The sequence below is a fragment of the Anabrus simplex genome, chromosome 1 (genome assembly GCF_040414725.1).
Source record: "Anabrus simplex isolate iqAnaSimp1 chromosome 1, ASM4041472v1, whole genome shotgun sequence".
Classification (NCBI taxonomy): domain Eukaryota; kingdom Metazoa; phylum Arthropoda; class Insecta; order Orthoptera; family Tettigoniidae; genus Anabrus; species Anabrus simplex.
In genome coordinates this window covers 712,995,862-713,016,438 of record NC_090265.1, presented here as the reverse complement: position 1 = coordinate 713,016,438, position 20,577 = coordinate 712,995,862, and the positions used below count along the sequence as shown (strand labels likewise).

The window sequence follows — 20,577 nt, the reverse complement described above, 5'->3', positions numbered from 1 at the left end:
GGACAGCAGCATGGCTGTAGATGGATCAGGTAAAAGAGAAGGTGCAGGAGAAGGCGGCATTCAAGGTGTGGTATGCCAAGAAAACTGGTGAAAACTGATTGAAGTACACCAACTGCTGAAGGAAGCCAAGAGAACAGTTGCAGCAGCACGAGCTGATCTACTGTGATCTGTAACAACAATTGGAGACAAAGGAAGGAGTAGGAGAAGAAAATCTATCATCTCGCAAAGACACTGGTCAAGGCAGCAAAAGATATTCAGCCCTACAAGTGCGTGAAGGACAAGGATGGGAAGTGACTATTGAACAAAAAACTGCGATCTTAAAACGCTGGCAAGAGCATTTTAATGAAATTTCAAACACTGAGTTTCCACACCCACCTATCCCCAATGGTCAGACATATACTGGTCATATTTTTGCGCCACTTCAGCCAAGGTGAAGAATGCCATTGACAACATGAAAAACCGGAAAGCTCCTAAACCTGATGATCTTCCAGCAGACATGTGGAAGTTAAAGGATCTTCAAGGTCCTGTGGCTTACGCTTTAATTTAGTCATGGTTGACACAGGAAAAGTTCCTGCCTACAGGGTTTCAAATATTACAGTATCCATATTTAAGAACAAGGGTGATCCACCACTATATTCAAACTACTGCCCCATTCATCTCCTATATCACACGTTTAAAATATTTCAGCGAATCTTACACCATTGCCTTTACAGCATTGTTAATCTCTGTATCAACCAGTGTCGATTTGTCAAAGAATCTGGTACCACAGGAGCAACTTTTGCCACATGCATGCTGTTAGAGACACACACGGGAAAAGGGGAAGCCATTACATATAGCCTTCATTGATCTTGAGAAGACTTTCGACGTGTTCTCCATCAGCTCATTTTGTATGCCGTATGAGAGCGTGGAATTCCAGAACTGCTCATCAACTGGGTATGCATGCTTTACTGGAATACCACCAGCCACATGAGGTGCTCAGGTGGCACCTTCAATAACTTGCCAGTGAGAGTTGGCATCCACCAGGGTTCTGTACTGTCACTACTCCTCTTTATTCTTGTTATGGATACCATTATGTGCGATTTACATTAGGATGTTCCATGGACCTTGCTCCATGCTGCTGATGAAATGCTTGTGGCAACAACTAGGGAAGAACTGGAACGATAGGTCCAGGCGTGGACTGATTGACTTTTGCAGTTCGGACTCCACCTCAACATCATGAAAACCAAAGTATATGGAGACAGCCTAGCTGCTGGTACCATCTAAGTCAGCAACTGGGACTTGACAAAGACCATCTCTTGTGGCACTTGGGTTCCTGTCTGAAGAACAATGGCGACATTCCTGGCAACGTGCGAGCAAGGGTGAATGCGACATGGAAGAAGTAGAGGGATATCACAGAACACTATGTTACCAAAAGATGCCTATCCATCTGAAATTGAAGTTCTACAGACCTGTCATCTCTCCTGTGGTGTTGTATGGAACAGAGTGTTGGCTAACAACCAAAACTGCCAAACACTGTCTTCATGTCATGAAAATATGAATAGTTCGCTGCACACTGGGAGTCTCCCTTTGAGATCATATTCATAATGACACACTGAGAAGAGAGTTTGGCATCACCCCTATCCATGAAAAAATGTGAGAAGGATGGTTATGATGGTCTGGACACATCTTGAGAGCAGCACCTGAACGATTCCCAAACATATCCTACCACTATAAGATTGAAGACCAGCGTCCTAGGCAGAGGTAAGCAAAGATGGGAGGACTCCATCAACACAGACTTTAAAATCTGTGGCAAACAGCCAACAGATGCCCAAAACAGAGTGAAGTGGCGATCGAAGATCCAACGACTGGACCCTGAACCTGTGGGACAACGCTAAGGAGATGATGATTAGTAGTTTTATACTAATCGCAGTTTCTGGTATGATATAGAGTTTTATATCAAAATGCTTACTACATAAGATGTTTCAGTACTGAACCACAGCACATAACTGACATAGCAGAAAGGATATATAAAACCATTTGGTGGCAAAAGAAGCAAAGTCATACCCATTTAAATATCACCATTAAGTGGTAAATACGGTACAGTGGGTACTTTTAGAGATGCTGAAAGCACATACGTGATTATTGAACTCTGTTCGTCTGTTTCTGTAACCTCATAGTTTCAACTTTAATTTGCGAATCTCATAATTGTATTACTTTATTACTGGAGACTATAAAGAATAATAAGTTATTTATTTATGTTTTTTATTGTTGATACAGTACCCATTATAATGCATACAAATGATGGTTTTCTAGTCAACAGACTCATTCCTGAGGATTTTTTCTGAAGTTTGACTTCATAAGGTTGATCCACAAGTTCTTTCAATATTTCTTTCTCAATCTCATCTCCATTCCCTACTCGCATAGATAGCACATTATCTTGATTAATAGATTCAGATTGTTCTAATTCCTTATAGTCATATATGGTTTCTCCCAAGTCATGGCCAATTGCACGGATCTTCTTATGACCATCCTCTGATTTTACCTGGAGAAGAGTACGCAAGTGTGCTCTGACTTCAAACTTGCTTGGAGGCAATTCAGCAACCTGTTTCAAATGCTGCCTCTCATCTTCGTGTTTTGAAATGTTCTCCATCCAATCATGAGTTGAATGATCGTTGTTCACTTCTCTGGTACCATCTTTATTTGTATATTCTTCACCTACAAAAATAAAGTACAGTACTCTTTTACTTTTATATTTAAATGCAATATTACTTAATTTTCATGACCATGTTGTACTAAAAATAAACTTTCAACGTATTAGGTTGTGTTCAGTTGGCCATTTTTGTTCTGTACTTCACATCACTTTGCTATGTGCTATATGCTGAACATGACCTAACACACTGAAATATTACTGGCTAATTGCTTTAAAAGCCTATGAATTGCCATGTCCTTGACAGAATACCAATACTATTCTACATAACATGTTTTCTCAATGAAAATACTTTCACTACAATCAGAAAAGGAGGAAAGGGTTAACTAGTGGTGATTATTGTTTTAAGAAGCAGTACAAGACAACCATCCCCAAAAGGGTGAACAGCATGACATAGTCGTAAGTTCTGATGAGGAAAGGAAATCTTGGAAGAAAATTACCACATTATTCTGTATTATTGGAAGGGATTAAATTTACCACATGTACATGATAAAGAGATAGTTTAAAAGGAGAAATATTACCACATTACTGTAAGAATAATGAAAATATTAATAATGTTATTGGTTGTACATCTGAAAAGCTGCTTTTACAGTTTGAAAATAATGAATATACTAATGCTCAGGAGATATTCCAGATCATTGGTTCTGAATGTGCTCTGGACTATGAAACTACAGAGTAAAGGACAGAAATTAAAAAAAAAAAGTAAAATAAAAGCATACAACTGGGCAACTATCCCCTAATAGCACTAATCAAGGGTGAAAATGAAAGGATTGATGAATGAAGGATTGGAAAAAGATAGGGAAGGGCCATGATTGGCATGAAAAAAGAAAGACTCCCTACGCCTTGTAAACCCAATATTGTTAGGGTTAGAAAGAAACAAGAAATGATCAACAGAGACGAAAACGAGGAGCCTGGCATAAGTGGAAGCAATGCCAAACTCAGAAGCCCTGTAGTCACCAACCCATGCTCCCACAAGCTGCTGGGGTCCCCTTTTAGTCACTTCTTACAACAGGCAGGGGTTACCATGGATGTATTCAACTGCTCCCACCCACAGGAGAGACAACAAGGAAGTGAGAAAGAACTACCTTTTTGTATATTTATTGGAAGGCAGCCAGGAATCACTTATAGTCAGTGTCCCTGCTAAAATTATTAGGAATATTACATATTTCCGTCATTGATCTTCATATCTGTATGGATTAGACTTTGTAACTGTGAAAGAAGTTGAAACAACCTTGAATATGACACCAACACACAAAAATAAAGCATCTTAAGCTATTGTTGATTTGTCTGGTTAATTTAGACAGATATTCCTTATGTTCTACTTAATGTGAATGAAATACAAGGAAATGGAGTATCTAACAACACCACAATGTAATAGCTGCTACAGCTTAGTCTTCTTTTGGCATCTTCAAGCTAAAAAAATATATTTTGATTTGTTCTATAGTAAACAAGTACCCATTCATGTTGTGGTATGTGAATTTAGAGAATGAATTCACATATCTCTCTGTGAGGATTGATTGATGTTCCTTCTGGAATTCAGTATTACTGATTACTGTGTTCTTCCGGTGATAATTGTGAGGATCTCTTTTGTGTCTGGTGGAAGGACAAATAATTCTCTCAGAGTAGGTTTGCAATAAGCACCAGTGTCGGTAGATGCAGAGTGGGCCTCGGCCGTCAAGTGACTACGGCTGGTCCGTGGTCCAATAGCTCTGCACTCTATGCACTCTGGCCGGCCAACTGAGCAGAGGAGAAGTGGCCACGGCTCTACCGTGGCTCCATGCTTCTGCATTCGGGAGACAGGACAGGGTTGGACCTTATGGCTGGCCCCGACTGTTGGCTGTCCTGAGAATGGTTTTCCATTCTCCTGCACTAAGGCGAATGCCGGGACAGTAAATAGTATAGCCCACGGCCGCCAACTCCCTCAACTTCTCCGAGCATCTCCTTCACTGTAACAAATCTCCCGGCCTGAAAGACGGCATCACCATCTAAGAGGCCCACCTCCCCTTTCAGAGGAGGAATGAAAACATTTTAGTAGTAGTAGTAATTCTTCACCAGAACATCCATTTGACTTCGGCTCCATAATGGAGCAATTTGGAAGGTGCCGCTTCTGCCGTTCACAAGACTTTCACTCCATGACATAAATGTATCATTTACATATCTCTTCCAAATTGCTGGTCAGATAGACAATGAAATACAGCAATGACCATTAAAAAAATAGTCACAATTAACAAACTGTTAATAAACTTGACCATGAACAAAAGCAGACTTTCAAGAACCACACCATCAGTTACTTAAAATATCACCCATTCCATAAGATGTATTTGGAATGCATGCAGTTATAAATTGGCTGTCTTCTCAGGGAACAGCTGCTCAGTGAGGAAAATAAACGCATTAATGGGAAAGAAAAAAATGAAAAACTCATTAAAACTCACCAACCTCAAATAATATACAAATTGACAATATTCTTGTACAGTGCATATGGATGACACTGGACGATAACTAGCTCGGAAAGAAAGAGAATAGAAGCTTTTGGAATGTGGTGTTAAAGAAGAATGCTGAAGGTGAGATGGGTATATCGAATCATGAATGAAGAGATACTGAATCAAATTTGTGAGAGGAGAACGATTTGATGGATTATGACCAGAAGAAGAGACAGAATTATAGGACACATTTTAAGACACCCAGGACTTGTTCATTTAGTTTATGAGGGAAGTGTAGGAGGTAAAAACAGCAGGGTTAGACCAAGGTATGAATATGACAAACAAATTAGAGTAGATGTAGTAGTTATGTAGAAATGAAAAATTTAGCACAAGATTGGGTGGCATGGAGGGCTGCATCAAACCAGTCTATGGATTGGTGACCCAAACAACATGGATGACAAAATTTACCCTCATATTTAGACAGATCATATAAGGTCAGTCTAAAACAAAAACAAACTTTGCCATTCATTATACAACTTAACTACATTTATACCGGTACCTTTTGAAGTATTGCCTCCACTGGTACCCAACCTTCTAGCAATGTTAAAATGTGTTCTGGAAATGCATTTGTGGGTTGGTTCACAGTCTCCATGGCAAATTTTCTATGTATTTTCTTTCTCTTAACATCAGGAAATTACATCCTTTCAAGAAGGTGTACAAATGTAGGGAAGAGAAAGAAATCTGTAAGTCCCAGATCAGGTTAATAGGGGTGTTGAATGTGCAAGAATATTGACAATGGAGTAACCAAATTTTATAAATTTACATTTGAGGCACATCTTCCTATCGTCTCCCTCAAATGGCACATTATTGCCAAATATTATGTTTATGGATGGTTTATTACTAGGATTATAAACAAGACCACCATTCTAATCAAAAAGTGATCAACATCATCTTCGCTTATGAGCAAGTTTGTTGTGCTTTTCTAAGTCTCAGTGATGCCTTTCTAACCCATTACGGTGATTGTCATTAGGTTTCAATGTCATACCCGTAAACGAATATACCAGAGTTTATTCACCTTCCTCATTTGACCAATCCAAGGTGTCTTGACCTATTTCTGCTTATGCTTAGTTCTGTTCAACTATAGGCTAGAATAAATTTTGCAGTAATCCAATGCACGTTGCATCTTATGACATGAACTGTTACTCATTCCCACATCTGCTATTACACAGATGGTCTGTGATTATTTTCCAAAATGTTTTCATTTTTAATCATACAGCCTTGCTACCATATTGAAGACTGTGCCAGAAAGTAAAGCAATCTGGCGACCTACAGCTACGGTTTCTTACATTTATGTTGTTGGGTAAACTCTGCATGTGTCACCAGAAATTTCTTACATGCCAACGTTGTATGTCATGGAATGCCAAGTGGTCTTTCTTCCACTCTTTAACAATCCGACGGCCCTTGCTAGGTTTGAAACTGTGATCTTGGGATCTGAAGGTTGAAACTCTACCACTGATCCTCAGATGTATTGGAATTTTTCTTTCTTTCTTTAGCTTATCCCGGCTCATTCTGGTTTTGGTCGGGGGTTTAAGACCAGATGCCCTTCCTGACTCCATGTGATTTTTGAGATGAAAATTGACGCAAGTGTAATAAATTAATATAACTTGGAAACAATATTCTTCTTCTTCTTCTTCTTCTTCTTATTATTATTATTATGACTTGTGAGGTATGGCTATGAAGTTTTTACATACATTTATTAGTATTATTATTTACGTAGTTATGCACAGATGATCGTATTATTTGTGAGGTTATGTCATGGAACATGCGCTGTATATATATTAATATGAGTTTATTTAATGTAAGAACATGTAACTAATGGTATATAATTTATTACCTGAATTACCTGTATATATGATGTATAATCCAAGGTAACATTGTGCGACACACTGTAATATCCAGAACAATGTATCTTTGGCACTAGATAGTTGTAGAAACTTTTATACATTGTAGCTAGGCTATTGGAGATCTCGAATTTATGAGAAAAACATGTTATGTATATCCTTCTAGAAGCCTGGCCACGCAATAAATCTCTAAATATTAGTTCCTAATTAGCGTAGACCTCTAAGATCTTTTGCTACCAATATATAAAGAGGCAGTCTTGTGAGTGAGAGTTGAGTTGTTTTGATGAGTTTTGTGTGGAAGTCGTATTAGCCATGTGGTTGAAGTCAGGTATGTGAATTGGTTTTGTTGGGTTGGTAGTTTATATGAATTTGCTGCAGTCTCTTCTTATGCTTTCATAGTAGTGTTTTGTTTCATGATGGCAATCCGTCCGTCCATCATCCACCCTCAGTGGAGGATTTTGGACTTTAAATTTGTAATTTCATTTTGTCTCATTTCGTACCATTAGGGGCCGATGACCTAGATGTTAGGCCCCTTTAAACAACAAGCATCATTATCATCATCACCATCAAATTCTGGTCAGTGGAGGATTTTGTGCTTTTAATTTTTCATTTCATTTCGTCTCATTTTGTACCATTAGGGGCCGATGTTAGGCCCCTTTAAACAACAATAATCATAATCATCAACCCAAGATCGACTGGAATTTGAAACTCATTCTTTCCAGTGAAGAGCACCATCAGCTAAGCCACTGAGCCAATCATGTGATGAAATCTTACCCATAACTGGCAATCCAAAAATCTGTTCAAGAGTACAATACCTTCTGCTCTAAGTTTGGATGTTGCGATGCAATGTTTTCCCTGTCTTTCTGTATGGTTTTAAATACTGGAGGCTCAGCCCTTTGCTGAAGAGGCAAATTGGAGCTTTCATAATGTCAGTACAGAACAATGCTTCGAATATCCTGGGTAGAAAGGAAGAGAACTTATTAAATAAGAAAAAAAAGAAAAAGAAGCTTATAACAACCAGCAAGGAGCGAAAGCTCCTGTACACTGGGCACATCATGAGAGGGGAATTGAAGGACGACAATCTGTGGGGAGACAGAGAAAATCCTGGCTGAAAGACTTGTGCCACTGGTATGGACGAACTTCTATTAAAATCTTCTGAGCTACTGTTTAGCAAGTAATCATAAAATTTGATTGCCAACCTTTGTGGGCAGATGGTGTCCTAAGAAGAAGGTTTTAATAGGAACATATATTTGTACAGCATGGAACTCCTTACTGATCTGGCAGTAAGCACTGTGTGATTCTGACCATGGAGAGGTGAAGTAAGTCTTCTTTTCATGCTGCTCAACCTCTGTAGATGGAGCTTAGCTCAATGTTTGCTATGACAACCATGTCACCCGCTACAGTTTGTCCTGCAGAGTGACATGTAGTGAAGTAGTGAGAAAGATTTATGTTTCTTCTTCCAGTGTGGAGCACTTCCTTCTTTATTAATGCTGTGCTATTTGAAATATGAATCCTATTTATGATACAGTGTGTGTTTTATTAGAAACACCATTTTACATTGGTAAGATGAAGGAAGTTTTAAACTGTGTGTGAGCTACTGAATCTCTACAAATATAAAATAAAAAGTGAACTATATTACGGTTTTAATTTCAGATGGTTGTGATTTAAGGAATTCCCATGGTTGTGCTCCTTTTCATCTCTGAAGGAATTGTTTTGTTGGCCATGCTTGCTTTTTAGTAATAAAAGAAATATTTGGAAAAGACAAAGATTTTTTGGTTGTTGAATATAACACGACCATTACACAAACACTCATATTTGGTAGAGCATTTAAAGTACCAGGTCATCATCATCATCATCCTAAACCATCTCCAGTTTCCCGGGTGTGGTATATGAGCCTCCTCCATCTCATCCTGTCCTTGTACCATTCTTCCTCCACCAACTTGTCCCAGTCATGACCTCTCAGCAGTACATCGCTCTTAACTAAATCTATCCATTTCCTTCGTGGCCTTCCCACGGATCATCTTCCTTCTACCTTTCTGTCAAATTCCTTCCTTGCAGTTCTATTTACTGGCATCCTCTTCATGTGACCAAACCACTTCAGTCTTGATATCTGAATCTTATTCAGGAGAGAATCATTTATTCCTAATTCTTCTCTAATTTTCTCATTCCTAATCTTGTCTTTCCTGGTTTTCTGGATCATAGTGCGTAGGAATTTCATTTCAGCTGCCTGAAGTTTGGAATTATCTCTATTGGCCAGTGTTGTGATTTCAAGACTGTATGTAAGAATTGGTGTATAATAGGACTTGTACAATGTCATTTTTGTTTTCATGGGTATTTGCTCATCCCACAGCAGGTGTCTTACCTGGTGGTAAAATTGTGTTGCCTTATTGATTTGATTGTTCACCTCATGTTTTGTTAGGTTGTCATTTGATATAACGCTATCCAAGTATTTGAAAACTGGAACACTGTCCAGTTGAGCTTCATTTAACATGACTATTGGTTCTGCTCCTTCCCCACACACTTTCATCACCACCGTCTTGGTCTTGCTGATGTTTAAACCATATTTCTTAAACTCCTCATTCCAGCTTTGTATTCTCTCTCCCAATTCCTCTTCTGAGTCACTCCAGATCGCAACATCATCTGCAAATGTGAAGGCTTTGATATCTCCATGTTCTTTCCGTTTAATAGATTTCATTACTACATCCATTACAATAATAAATAGAAGTGGTGACAATGAGCTGCCCTGCTGCATTCCTCTCTTTGTTTCAAACCAGTCCGACAAACCACATCCTACTTGAATACAGCTTCTGTTCCCACTATACAACATTTTCACTTTGTCTATGAGGCTGTCTCGCATTTGAAGTTCTTTCATGCATTGCCAAATTCTTTCCCTTGGTACACTATCGTATGCTTTCTCAATGTCCAAAAATATTAGAAATAAAGGCTTGTTCTTCTCCCAGTATTTTTCCATTAGCATCCTAATTGCAAATATAAGGTCTGTAGTTGACCTTCCTGGTCTGAAACAATACTGCTCTTCTTCCAAAGTTGGTTCAACAATATCTCTGATTCTGGTCTCTATTATTTTTTCCAATATTTTCAGAACATGAGACAGTAGTGTGATACCACGGTAATTAGTACATTTTCGTCGGCTTCCTTTCTTGAACAAAGGTACAATGATGCCCATCTTCCAGTCCTCAGGAATAGTATTTTCCTCCCATACTGTATCTTGTTGAGCAGTCTGTAGAACTATTGGATTCCTGGAATTCCTGCTGCTTTAAGCATATCTGCACTTGGTTCATCTATGCCCACTGCCTTTCCTTTCTTCATGCTCTTGAGCGTATTTTCAACCTCAAGCCACGTAATTGGTGGTTCAGTTGTGGTTCCTTGACTTGGCTCTCCTCTATCCGTTGTTATGTTTTCTGTATCTCCATTCAGCAGCTTTTCGAAATAGATCTTGAGTTCTTGTTTAATTTCTCCCTCTTCTTGTGCCAGAGTTCTATCATCACGTTCTATTGCTTTTATGGTCTCTTGATCCCTTCGCTTGTTTTTCACTACTCTGTATAGCAATTTCATATTTCCTCTACTGTCCTCTTCCAGTTCGTCTGCAAACTCATTCCATTTCTTCTCTTTTTCTTCCCTTACAATGTTCTTTACAGCAAGTTTCTTGTTCCTGTATACTCCTTGAAGTCTTTGTATTTCTTGTTCATTTCGTTCTTGTCCCTATTTTTGTTTTTCCTTATCCAGTGCCTTCTTTATTTGGTTTCTTTCTTTCACCGCTGTTTTCACTCTATCATTCCACCATGGTGTCTCCTTTTTTTCTTTTGATAGAACTTGTAACTCCACATAGGTTTTTGGCTTCTCCCACAAAGGTGTCTTTGAAGGCCTTCCATTCTTCATTAATGCTGGTTACTTCACACTTCGGCAAACTCTGTTGAATCCTTAGTTTGTATTCTTCCTTTATTTGGACTTCTTGCAACTTCCAAGTTTTAATCCTTGGTTTTTTCGTAATAAGTTTCTGCGTTTCATTTGTCTTATGTTTGAAGTCTACTACCAACAATCTGTGGTCGCTGTCCATGCTTTCACTAGGGATGACCTTTACATCTGTGATGTACCTGCCACCATCTTTATTTGTGATTACGTAGTCAATCAATGTTCTATACTGGCCATCCCAACTGTACCTTGTTATTCTGTGACTGTCTCTTTTTTTAAAGAATGTATTTTTGATTATATGATCATTTCTTCTGCACAGATCTAATAGTTGTTCTCCTTGTGGGTTCCTTTGTCCAAATCCATGTGGACCAATGATGTTCTCGTACCCAAGTCTGTCTACCCCAACTTGCGCATTTAGATCTCCAATAACATTTTCCTCATTAACTGTATCTTCCAGGTCTTGCCAAAATTTATCTTTGTCTTCCTCACTGCAGCCTGTCTGTGGGGCATACACTTGTATGATGGTGTACTTAGTGTTCTCCAGTTTCATGAACATTTTAATGATTCTATCACTTTTGCAGATAACTTCAGCTGTAGCATCAGTCCCTTTGTTAATTAAGAATCCAACACCATTTTTCGCTACCTTCTCCTGTCCACTCCAGTATAATTTATAACCTCCACGAAGTGTCTTACTTCCAATCCCTTTCCAAAACTTCCCTTTTCAAAATTTTAAAAAGAAATCAAAACACAATTTCAGATCCTAGAGGTGAAGCTTCCACGGTGTGTAGAATTATTTAGTTTATTTTCTGTATGTAATGTACAGAAAACAACAACACTGTTCAACCCAGAAAATAAACTAAACAATTTCAGATCCCCTGTAGGGAAATGCTAGACTATATACTGTACAGTTCAATGAAAATGTACATTTTAAGAGAATTTTTCCTACAGTTAGTGATTGTAATAATAAGTAATAATAATTAAGTAAGTAAGAATTAGCATTTCATGGTTGCGATGAAACAACAATATTAAGGTGTTTACGTTGCTGGTATCAAGGAGTCCTGTAGAAATAAAATGTGTGTTCGGTGATGAATCAAAAAATATATAAATGAATGCATTTCAGACTACATCAATGATTTTCTAAAAACTGAACTGGAATCCGTGCAATTTTTTCTGTTCAGGTATATGATATGACAGATATCACACAGATGTCTCAGTGTTCTGTAATAGTGAGGTTGATTAATGCTGATGGAGCTGTAATGGAGCATTTGTTAGGTTTCTATGATTTAAGTGCCAACAGACCATCAGAAACTTTGATTGCTCTATTGGATAACTCTTGGGACCATTTGGCTACAGGTACAAATTAGTACGACAGAGTTATGATGGTGCAAGCATGATGTTTGGCCATTTAAATGGACTCTAAAAAAGAACAGTATTTGTACACTGTTTGGCACATCACTTAAATCTAATCTTACAACAAAGTTGCAAATTAATACTAAAGTATCTTATATTTTTTCTTCTATCACTGGAATTCCTACATTTTGTCATCACTCAGCAAAGAGAACCTATGCATTTACTTCTGCATTGGGATCACACATTCGAACTGCAACACCTGACAGCTAAAGCTCCAACTCAAAATTCATCATCATCATTGTGACAGTTGGAAAATGGTTTATTCTAAATTTTAAAATTCTGATCATTTATTCATTTAATTTTTCATCTTCAAGACTTCATGGAAACTTTTTGAGTACAGTGTGGTACACATGCCATTTTCAACGCAAGTCGCATCCTGTTGCATCAGATTGGGATGTTTCTAGAAATTCTTAAATTAACTTGGTGTCAGCAAGAAAAGAACATAAATTTAATTGGTCAAAATAAAACAAAATATTATTGGTTAATAGTCTTCCGAGAGGTCAATCCTGCACTTTTATTGGGTATGCAGTTTTGATGAGCTATTTTCCTGCTTCCCAACCCTCTCCTGCTCCTGTTGGGGACACGCTGTAGCGAGATGTCTTTTGGATTTGGTTCTCTTGAAAAGTGGACATGGTCCGGAATCGCTCCCACTCATGTAGGGAGTTCCAGCATTCCTTGTGTAAGCACTTGCATCTTTTTGGTCTCATGTCTTAAATTATTACTAGCTGAAACCCGTCAAGACATGATGGTCAATGGGGTAAATATTTATTGAAGGATTTCCTTATACAGTAGAACCCCGTTTATCCAAAACTTCAGTTGATGCGTTTTTTCGGATGACACATGGTAAATATTTTTGGAAGTTAAATGTCAAAATAAAAATACATAAACTCTGTTAAGCAAAGGTGCATACCGTATATTAACATTATAATGTTTACATAATGTCACTGATTGTATAAAATCAGTGTTTTTCTTGGTGCAGCACTGTTGTTCAGCTATGTCACGCCACTGCTTAATCAACAATACATCAACTCATATAGATTCATTGCTTTGTTCAACAAAGCGCAAAGCGATCTGAAATAATGAAACATTTTTTGTTACTATTGAACTGAATACTGTATACAATAATTTTATTGCAGTACTGTAATTCAAGCGTGTGGTACTGTATTTTAATAAAAATTTGAAATCAATCTTACCTCCACTGCATTAAATCCATCATCCAATGTTAACACGATTCTCAGAACTGCTATTGTCAAGGTAGGTGTCATCTGCATAATCTTCATGACGAATAATGCAGTAATAATAATTACTGCTTGTTCAAGAAAAAATATATCATGGAACGAACTAGAGGGTAAGAAACTGTTTTGTTTTATGCTACACGTGTATTGTGGCCTAAGTCATAATATAAAAATAGGGTTCACCTAGTAGCTCTCAGCACATATAGCAAGAGAATTACTAATATCAATGGCTAAGAACGAGAGGGTAAAAACAAAATATTAAAATACAACTTTGCCAGAGCATTTTGGTTAAGCCAGGTTTCGGTTAAGCGGGCTTCTACTGTATAGGACATTTCTTCTTCTCCCTGTGGGTGGCGTGGTAGAAAAACACCCACAGTATCTCCCACCTGTCATAATATGGTGACTAAAAGGGGCGTGCATTGGCGACCATGGGGCCCTTAGCTGAGTCCTAGCATTGCTTCCACTTGCTTGTGCCAGGCTCCTCACTTTCATCTATCCTATCCGACCTCCCTTGGACAACTCTTGTCCTTTTCCAACCCCGATGCTATTAGACCATTCGAGGGGTAGGGAGTCTTTCATTTTCACGCCCTTCATGGCCTTTGTCGTTCCTTGACCGATATGTTCATTTTTTGAAGTGTCGGATCCCTTCCACTTTTTTGCTCTAATTAGTGTTACAAAGTATATAGAGGATGGTTGCCTACCTGTACTTCCTCATAAAATAATAATCACCACCACCACCACAACATTCCTTATACTCAATTTTTTTTTACAATTTTCTTTACGACTCACCGACCCCAGTAGGTCTTGCGGCGATGATGGGATAGGAAATGGCTAGAATGGGGAAGGAAACGACCGTGGCCTTAATTAAGGTACAACCTGGTGTGAAAATGGGAAACTAAGGAAAACCATCTTCAGGGCTGTCGATAGTGGGGTTCAAACCCACTATCTCCTGAATGCAAGCTGATAGCTATGTGACCCCAACCACTTGCTCGGTGCATTCTTTGTACAATTACTTTTTGGCACTATTACAACCTTAAAATATCGCTGTCTTGACACTGCAACATTTTAACTGGCCTGGCTGAAAACTGGCTGAGGTAAATAGTGACCTTCACGTCCCTTGAAGTTTATTGATCATGATACATGAGGCCAAGCAAATTAGAAATTGAAGCCTCTTGAAAGAAAATGGAAGTGTTTTATCGGATATTGTTAAGTCAATTTGAGGGATTAGAGCTCTCTGTCCAGCTTTATCTCCACTTATTATTTCCAAATCTAAACAGTTTTCATGCATACCTCTTAGAATTAGGCCCTAATCTGGTACTTTTTTGGACCCTTTGAGAAATGTTCCAATTTCTAGGGAGTGTAACTATGACTTCAATATATGTGGAGGCAAACTATTAATTCCACGGAATTCAAGAATTATGCAGGAAATCAAAGTAGTGAATGGTTTTGAACTATGACTTCCAAATTAATTCAGAGTGGCAATTTTCAAGAAAATGATGACATTTTTCACAGAAGTGAACATTTTGCTATAGATTTCAATCACGATATCGCCATGTGCTAAAATTCTATCTGGTAGTTCAATCATGTGCTAAAAGTTTTGCTGGTAGTTCAATAATATTTCAGCCATCACCAGCGATTTCCATTTTTTTAAATTGGTTTTGATTGCATATTTTTATGTAAGCGACATGGTTTGAAGAAGGGTCGAAGAGGAGAGTATTTAATACAATAATTAATAAACAATTGTTTGGCGATAAGCATGTGGCAAAACAGGCAAAACCTTTCTGAAGTCTTCTCCTAGAACCATAATCTTCCCACCAGAAGGAATGGAATGTCATTACCTATGATATATTTTAGAAGACAATTCACACACATAAAAGAATGACTATTTGCATTGGAGCTTTATCCCATATTATTGGCAGCTGCCTTGAAATTTAATTTTCAATAAAATGTGCCCTATTCAAGAAAGACGTCTGGCTGCGTGTACATGCCTATTCCCTTCCACCTCCCCTATCGTGCCTCTTGTTCAGTGCTCTCACGGTTCAGGCGGCCTTGGAAATACTGGTGAGTGCTGTAGGGAATCAGAATGCTGCATTTTTCTTTAATAATTTAAAAATATATGGCAAGAATTTTTTACGCTTTTGAAGACACTCTGCAAATCTATAGGCCAAGAGCTTGCATCAGACTGCTTTACAATGTCAATCAGTTCAGTGGACAAAATCAAGAGAAATAAATAAAAGTACTGAAGCTGGAAGAGGAGAAAACTGGGGAAATATCTGAAAATACTGTTTTCCCCTCACTTAATTTTCCCCAACCTTAATTTTGAAATGCAAATTTGGGGAATAAAAAATATTTTCTTGTCATGATTATGCTTAAGTTTTCTGTCATCAGAGTGTCTTCTATTTACTATTTTGTGAAATGTACTGTGATGAAAATATTAAGGAGTTTTTAAACTTAACATTTATCTGATGAATAATGCAAGAAATAGGCACACAGTGGTGTACAGTATGCTGCAGCTAAATGCCACGGAAGTTATCATGCAACATAAAAATAAAAAGCTGTCCTCAAGATCACAGTACGGATGAATAGATTGCACTTCCTAATCTTCCAGTAAATGATGAAACTTTTAGCAGCTATACATATGTTAAGTAATGTAGTGTTTGAGCAACTGGGTCAATCACCAGTTATTAGATGTATCCATCACTTTCTCAGCCATTTCTGTTCATGAGATCATCTAACAACCAATAATAAAACAATACTTTTGATGATATGCTTAATTCTAAAATGGCATTTCCAAACACTTCATTTCTTCAAAAGTGTTTGACGGTTTATACTGGGACCCTACAACAAAAGCAATGTTAAAAATGCACTGTGCAGCCAGCATGTCTCAAAACCGGTGTCATTTAACAAGATCCCAGAAGACTGGAGGAAAGGAATCATTCCACTATTTCAAAATGAAAATAGACAGAAATGTGGAAACAATAGGGGCATAATGCTGTTGTTACACACCCTGAAGCTGTTGGAAAAGATAACTGAAATGAGACTTAAGAAGATAGTGGAACCCTTGCTTGAGGAAGAACAACAGGGGTTCAGGAAAGATCAAAGAAGTAAAATATTTTAAAAAGCATACAATCTGACCAATCCTGTGCATTTTTTTGAAATAACAAATTATTTAGAAAATGATGATAATGATGATGACTTCTTGAATGAGGATTTTGGAGAAGAAATAGTGGGTTTTCATCCAATTACTGTACCTAGCAGGAGCCTACAGAAGAAACAGACAGTCTCGAGGAACTCTAGGAGAGTAACAGTGATGAAATAAAAAAAATTGGCCTTGTAATGAGTATTAAAAGTTTAAAACTTCAATAGAATGCCTGTGTTTTGATCACTGTGATGCTAGAGTAGCAAGAAAAGCAAAAGATCGGCTTGTTCCAGTTCATGATATTTTCACTTTTGTGTACAACTGCCAGAGCAGTTACTGTCTTGGGGAAAACACAATTGATGTAGCTCTTAATTCCCATGGTTAACCTGAGATGTTTGTTCCAAATTATGATTTTTTTTTTAAGGCAAGAAAATTTCAGCTTCTCTATTGGAATCAAGATTTACATCATTTGATGGTGTAGCAGGCATCAATTTTGTAATAGAGACCAAGAATCTCATAATGCATTGGCACTGCCTGTGGCTCCAAGTAGCCTACACAGCAGCCTCCATTATATGCACCAACCACGGTGTGCTAGTTACCAACTGATGAGCCCAAATTGGCACACTAGGGCAAAACGCTGGCAAACAAGAATGAGTTAGCTGGAATTTTAAAATTTTTATTGGAAAACACAATTGACAAAATGCTTCCAGTGGAAGTGGCCCTTTTCGTAGTATATATTGTCAAAACCAAACAACTATAGAATAAAAATGTATGCTCTTGTGGATTCAAGAATGTTTTACTCTTATAATTTGAAAATTTACCATGGATCTCAAGGACCTTTCATTATTAGCAACAAGCCACCTGAAGTACAGTAGTTAAACGACTGGCTGAGCCCTTATTTGGTTCTGGCCATAATATAACTATGGATAACTGTTTCAGTGACCTGGATCTTGTCGAGGAACTAAAAGAGAAAAATCTGTTCCTTGTGGGTACTCGGAAGAAAAATAAAAGACAGCTGTCACTGCAGTTTGTTGCTAACAAAGGTAGATAACAATATGCTACAATGTTTTTTTTAAACATCCCAAGACAATATAGAAATGTCATTTTTGTGCCCACACTTCATAATGATAAATCAGTCAATCCTGATTCTGGAGAGAAACACAAACCAAACAAAATTACCTTCTATAATTTAATAGAAAAGGAGTTGATACTGCAGACAAAATGTCTGCTACAATCATGAATTAATGGCCAATGGTCATATTTTTCATAACGCTGAATATAAGTGGTATCAACACCCAGGTTACCTATCTCAGTAATGGATTAGAACCAATTCAGAGATTACTATTCCTGAAATAACTGTCCCAGGTACTGGTGATTGAAGAAATTACCTGATGAAATATGAAAACTGTTGGAATGCCCACAGACCTCCAGCAGAGGCTGAAAAGATTTTGTCTTCACACATGTGAAGAAAAAGGATCATCCAAAAGAACAGATGCACAGATTTAGACAGTAGTAGATCAGATTATTAAATGCTATTGTACGTAAATAATGGATATAGGAGAACTTTTAATGTTAATTAAAATGGCAGAATTAATTATGCATGATAATTAATCACCATAGAGTAATAATGGTAATTATGTAAGTTTATTTATGTAAACAATATTTTGAAGTTTTATACTGAGCATGCAGTATTACTTCTGATGTAATGGAACATGCTGTGAATTAATAAATAAATAAATTTAAAAAAATGTACAACATGCACCACTGCTGCTGAAATCAGACAACTGTCAAAATATGAAAGCAAGACATACAAGAATGCAATTTGCATACTACAAGCAAATTTTGCTTGTGTTTTGTGCTACAGTGATCCTTCCTAGTGCTTTTGAGAAGATGTATATTTTCAAGTAACCATCATTGTCCGGTCCCAAGTCCAGAATGGGAAGGAGAAGGGTTAGCTGGCAAGTAACATATTATATTACCATTAACAATACACATACAATATGATACAGAATACATATAATAACAATTTCACACTTAAAAATGAAAGGTAGGTAAAATATATGGTGGTGTTTTGCAACGCATTACAGGCGTAATAGTCTCTTGTGATTGTGAAACTGCTGATGATGTTACACTTTCAATATTGGGTTGATGATATGTGAGTTTAAAATCTTGATGTACATATTAAAATGTTGAAGTAAGATTAAAGTCCATTTCTCTGTTGATATTGGTAGAGATATAGGTCAAAGTTCAGTAGTCTATATGATTAACAAGGTCTTCTAATAATTACTTATTTATGACCAGCACATAATAAGTAGTGGATTGAATATGGTCTTAGTTGGAATAAAATTGTCTCAGTTCAATGTGGATAGTGAAGCCTAAACAGAAGAAAGAAAACCAAGTAGATGAATAAGTTACTTAAAATGGGGCAAGAAAAATTTGTGACTGTGTGTAAAGGAATATGGGACTCATCTTGTTCAGCGTACTTGTTGTTTGTTATGAAAAGAGGAGATGTGGACTGACCGTGTGTAGGCATGGGTAAGTCAGGTATGTGGGAGAGGAGGGGGGAAGGGGAAAGATAAGGGGTGAGAGGGAGGTGTTTAAGGCAGGTCAGGGGGATGATGTGGTGGTGGCGTGCAGTGCGAGACAGTATTGCGCAAAGCATGAAAGATTGATCGCTTATGCATGAATTTAATGCCTTTAAAGACTTGGATTAAAAAGTCGAAAAGGATGTTAGGTTTCTTGAAATTTCATTAAGGTTTAGATTGGGGTTGAAAAATTGGTCCAGGTGAATAAAACAGTTTTCTGTAACATCGAGTAAGGGGCTTTTGTTTATATTCTTAAGAATTTCTAAGTCCTGATCTATAGTGCTGAAACTATGTTTTGAGTCATGAATGTGTTGGCCTATTGCCGAGAACCTGTTGTACTTGATGGCATTGACGTGCTCCAAATATCTGATTTTAAAACTTCTTCTGGTCTGCCCAATATATGAAGAAAAACAGTTATTGCATTTAAAGCGATAGATGCCTGGATTTGTTTACTGTCTTGGAATTATGCACTATTTTTGCATTTCTATTAGTTCTGTATGAAATTTTGGTGTTGTGTTTCTAGAAGACATTTACTATACTGTATGTTTTCGTTAAAGGTGAAGGTGGAATATATGGCAGGGTTTGATCTTTCTTTTGTTAATGTTGACTTTGGTCGATGTTTGCATTTGTTAATAATTTGTTCTATGAATGAGGAGTTGTATCTGTTATATTTGGCATTGAAACGAATAGTGTTCAATCCTTTCTCTAGGTTTTCTTTAGATAACAGTATTTTTAACGCTCGGTCTACCATACTGTAATAGGTGGCGCACTTATGTGTATGCAGATGTGTAGAGTCCTTTCTGATGGTTGTTGCTGTTTGCGTAGGTTTTATATAAATTTTGTATTCTAGTGAGGAAGGTAGTCTATTTATTGTAAGGTATAAAAAGTTTATTGATTTATTAGATTCAGACTCCAAAATGAATTTTATATGGGGATCTATACTGTTTAAGTTATTAAGGGCGGTAGTTGCATTTACCGTTCTGTCATCTAGAATATCCAAAGTATCGTCAACATATCTGGACTAAAAAATAGTATATTTGAGAAAATGTAGTTAATTGCCGTATGTTCTAGGGAGTCTATATATTGTACCATTCTATTTAATCATGAGAATGGATATTTAACGCAGTAAAAATATTGCGCAGTAGGGCGCTGCTTGTGAGGGCGTGATGCTATACAGAGCGCGGGAATCGAGAAGGTAATTCCCCAGGCAGAGTGTGGTTGTGTACGAGTGAGAAGTAATATATGTGGAAGAGAGAAAGAGAGATGAGATT

The 20,577-nt window shown here is 37.4% G+C and overlaps 1 protein-coding gene across 1 annotated transcript in view; it reads right to left on the bottom strand.

The window, feature by feature from the left end:
* Window positions 1-2,224: 2,224 nt before the first annotated feature.
* The window catches only part of LOC136856730 (uncharacterized), a 216,644-nt gene continuing 198,291 nt past the window's right edge, over window positions 2,225-20,577 (bottom strand). The window contains exon 7 of the mRNA XM_067134811.2: window positions 2,225-2,694. Coding sequence (XP_066990912.2) covers window positions 2,225-2,694 — 470 coding nt within the window. The remainder of the gene's footprint in view (window positions 2,695-20,577) is intronic.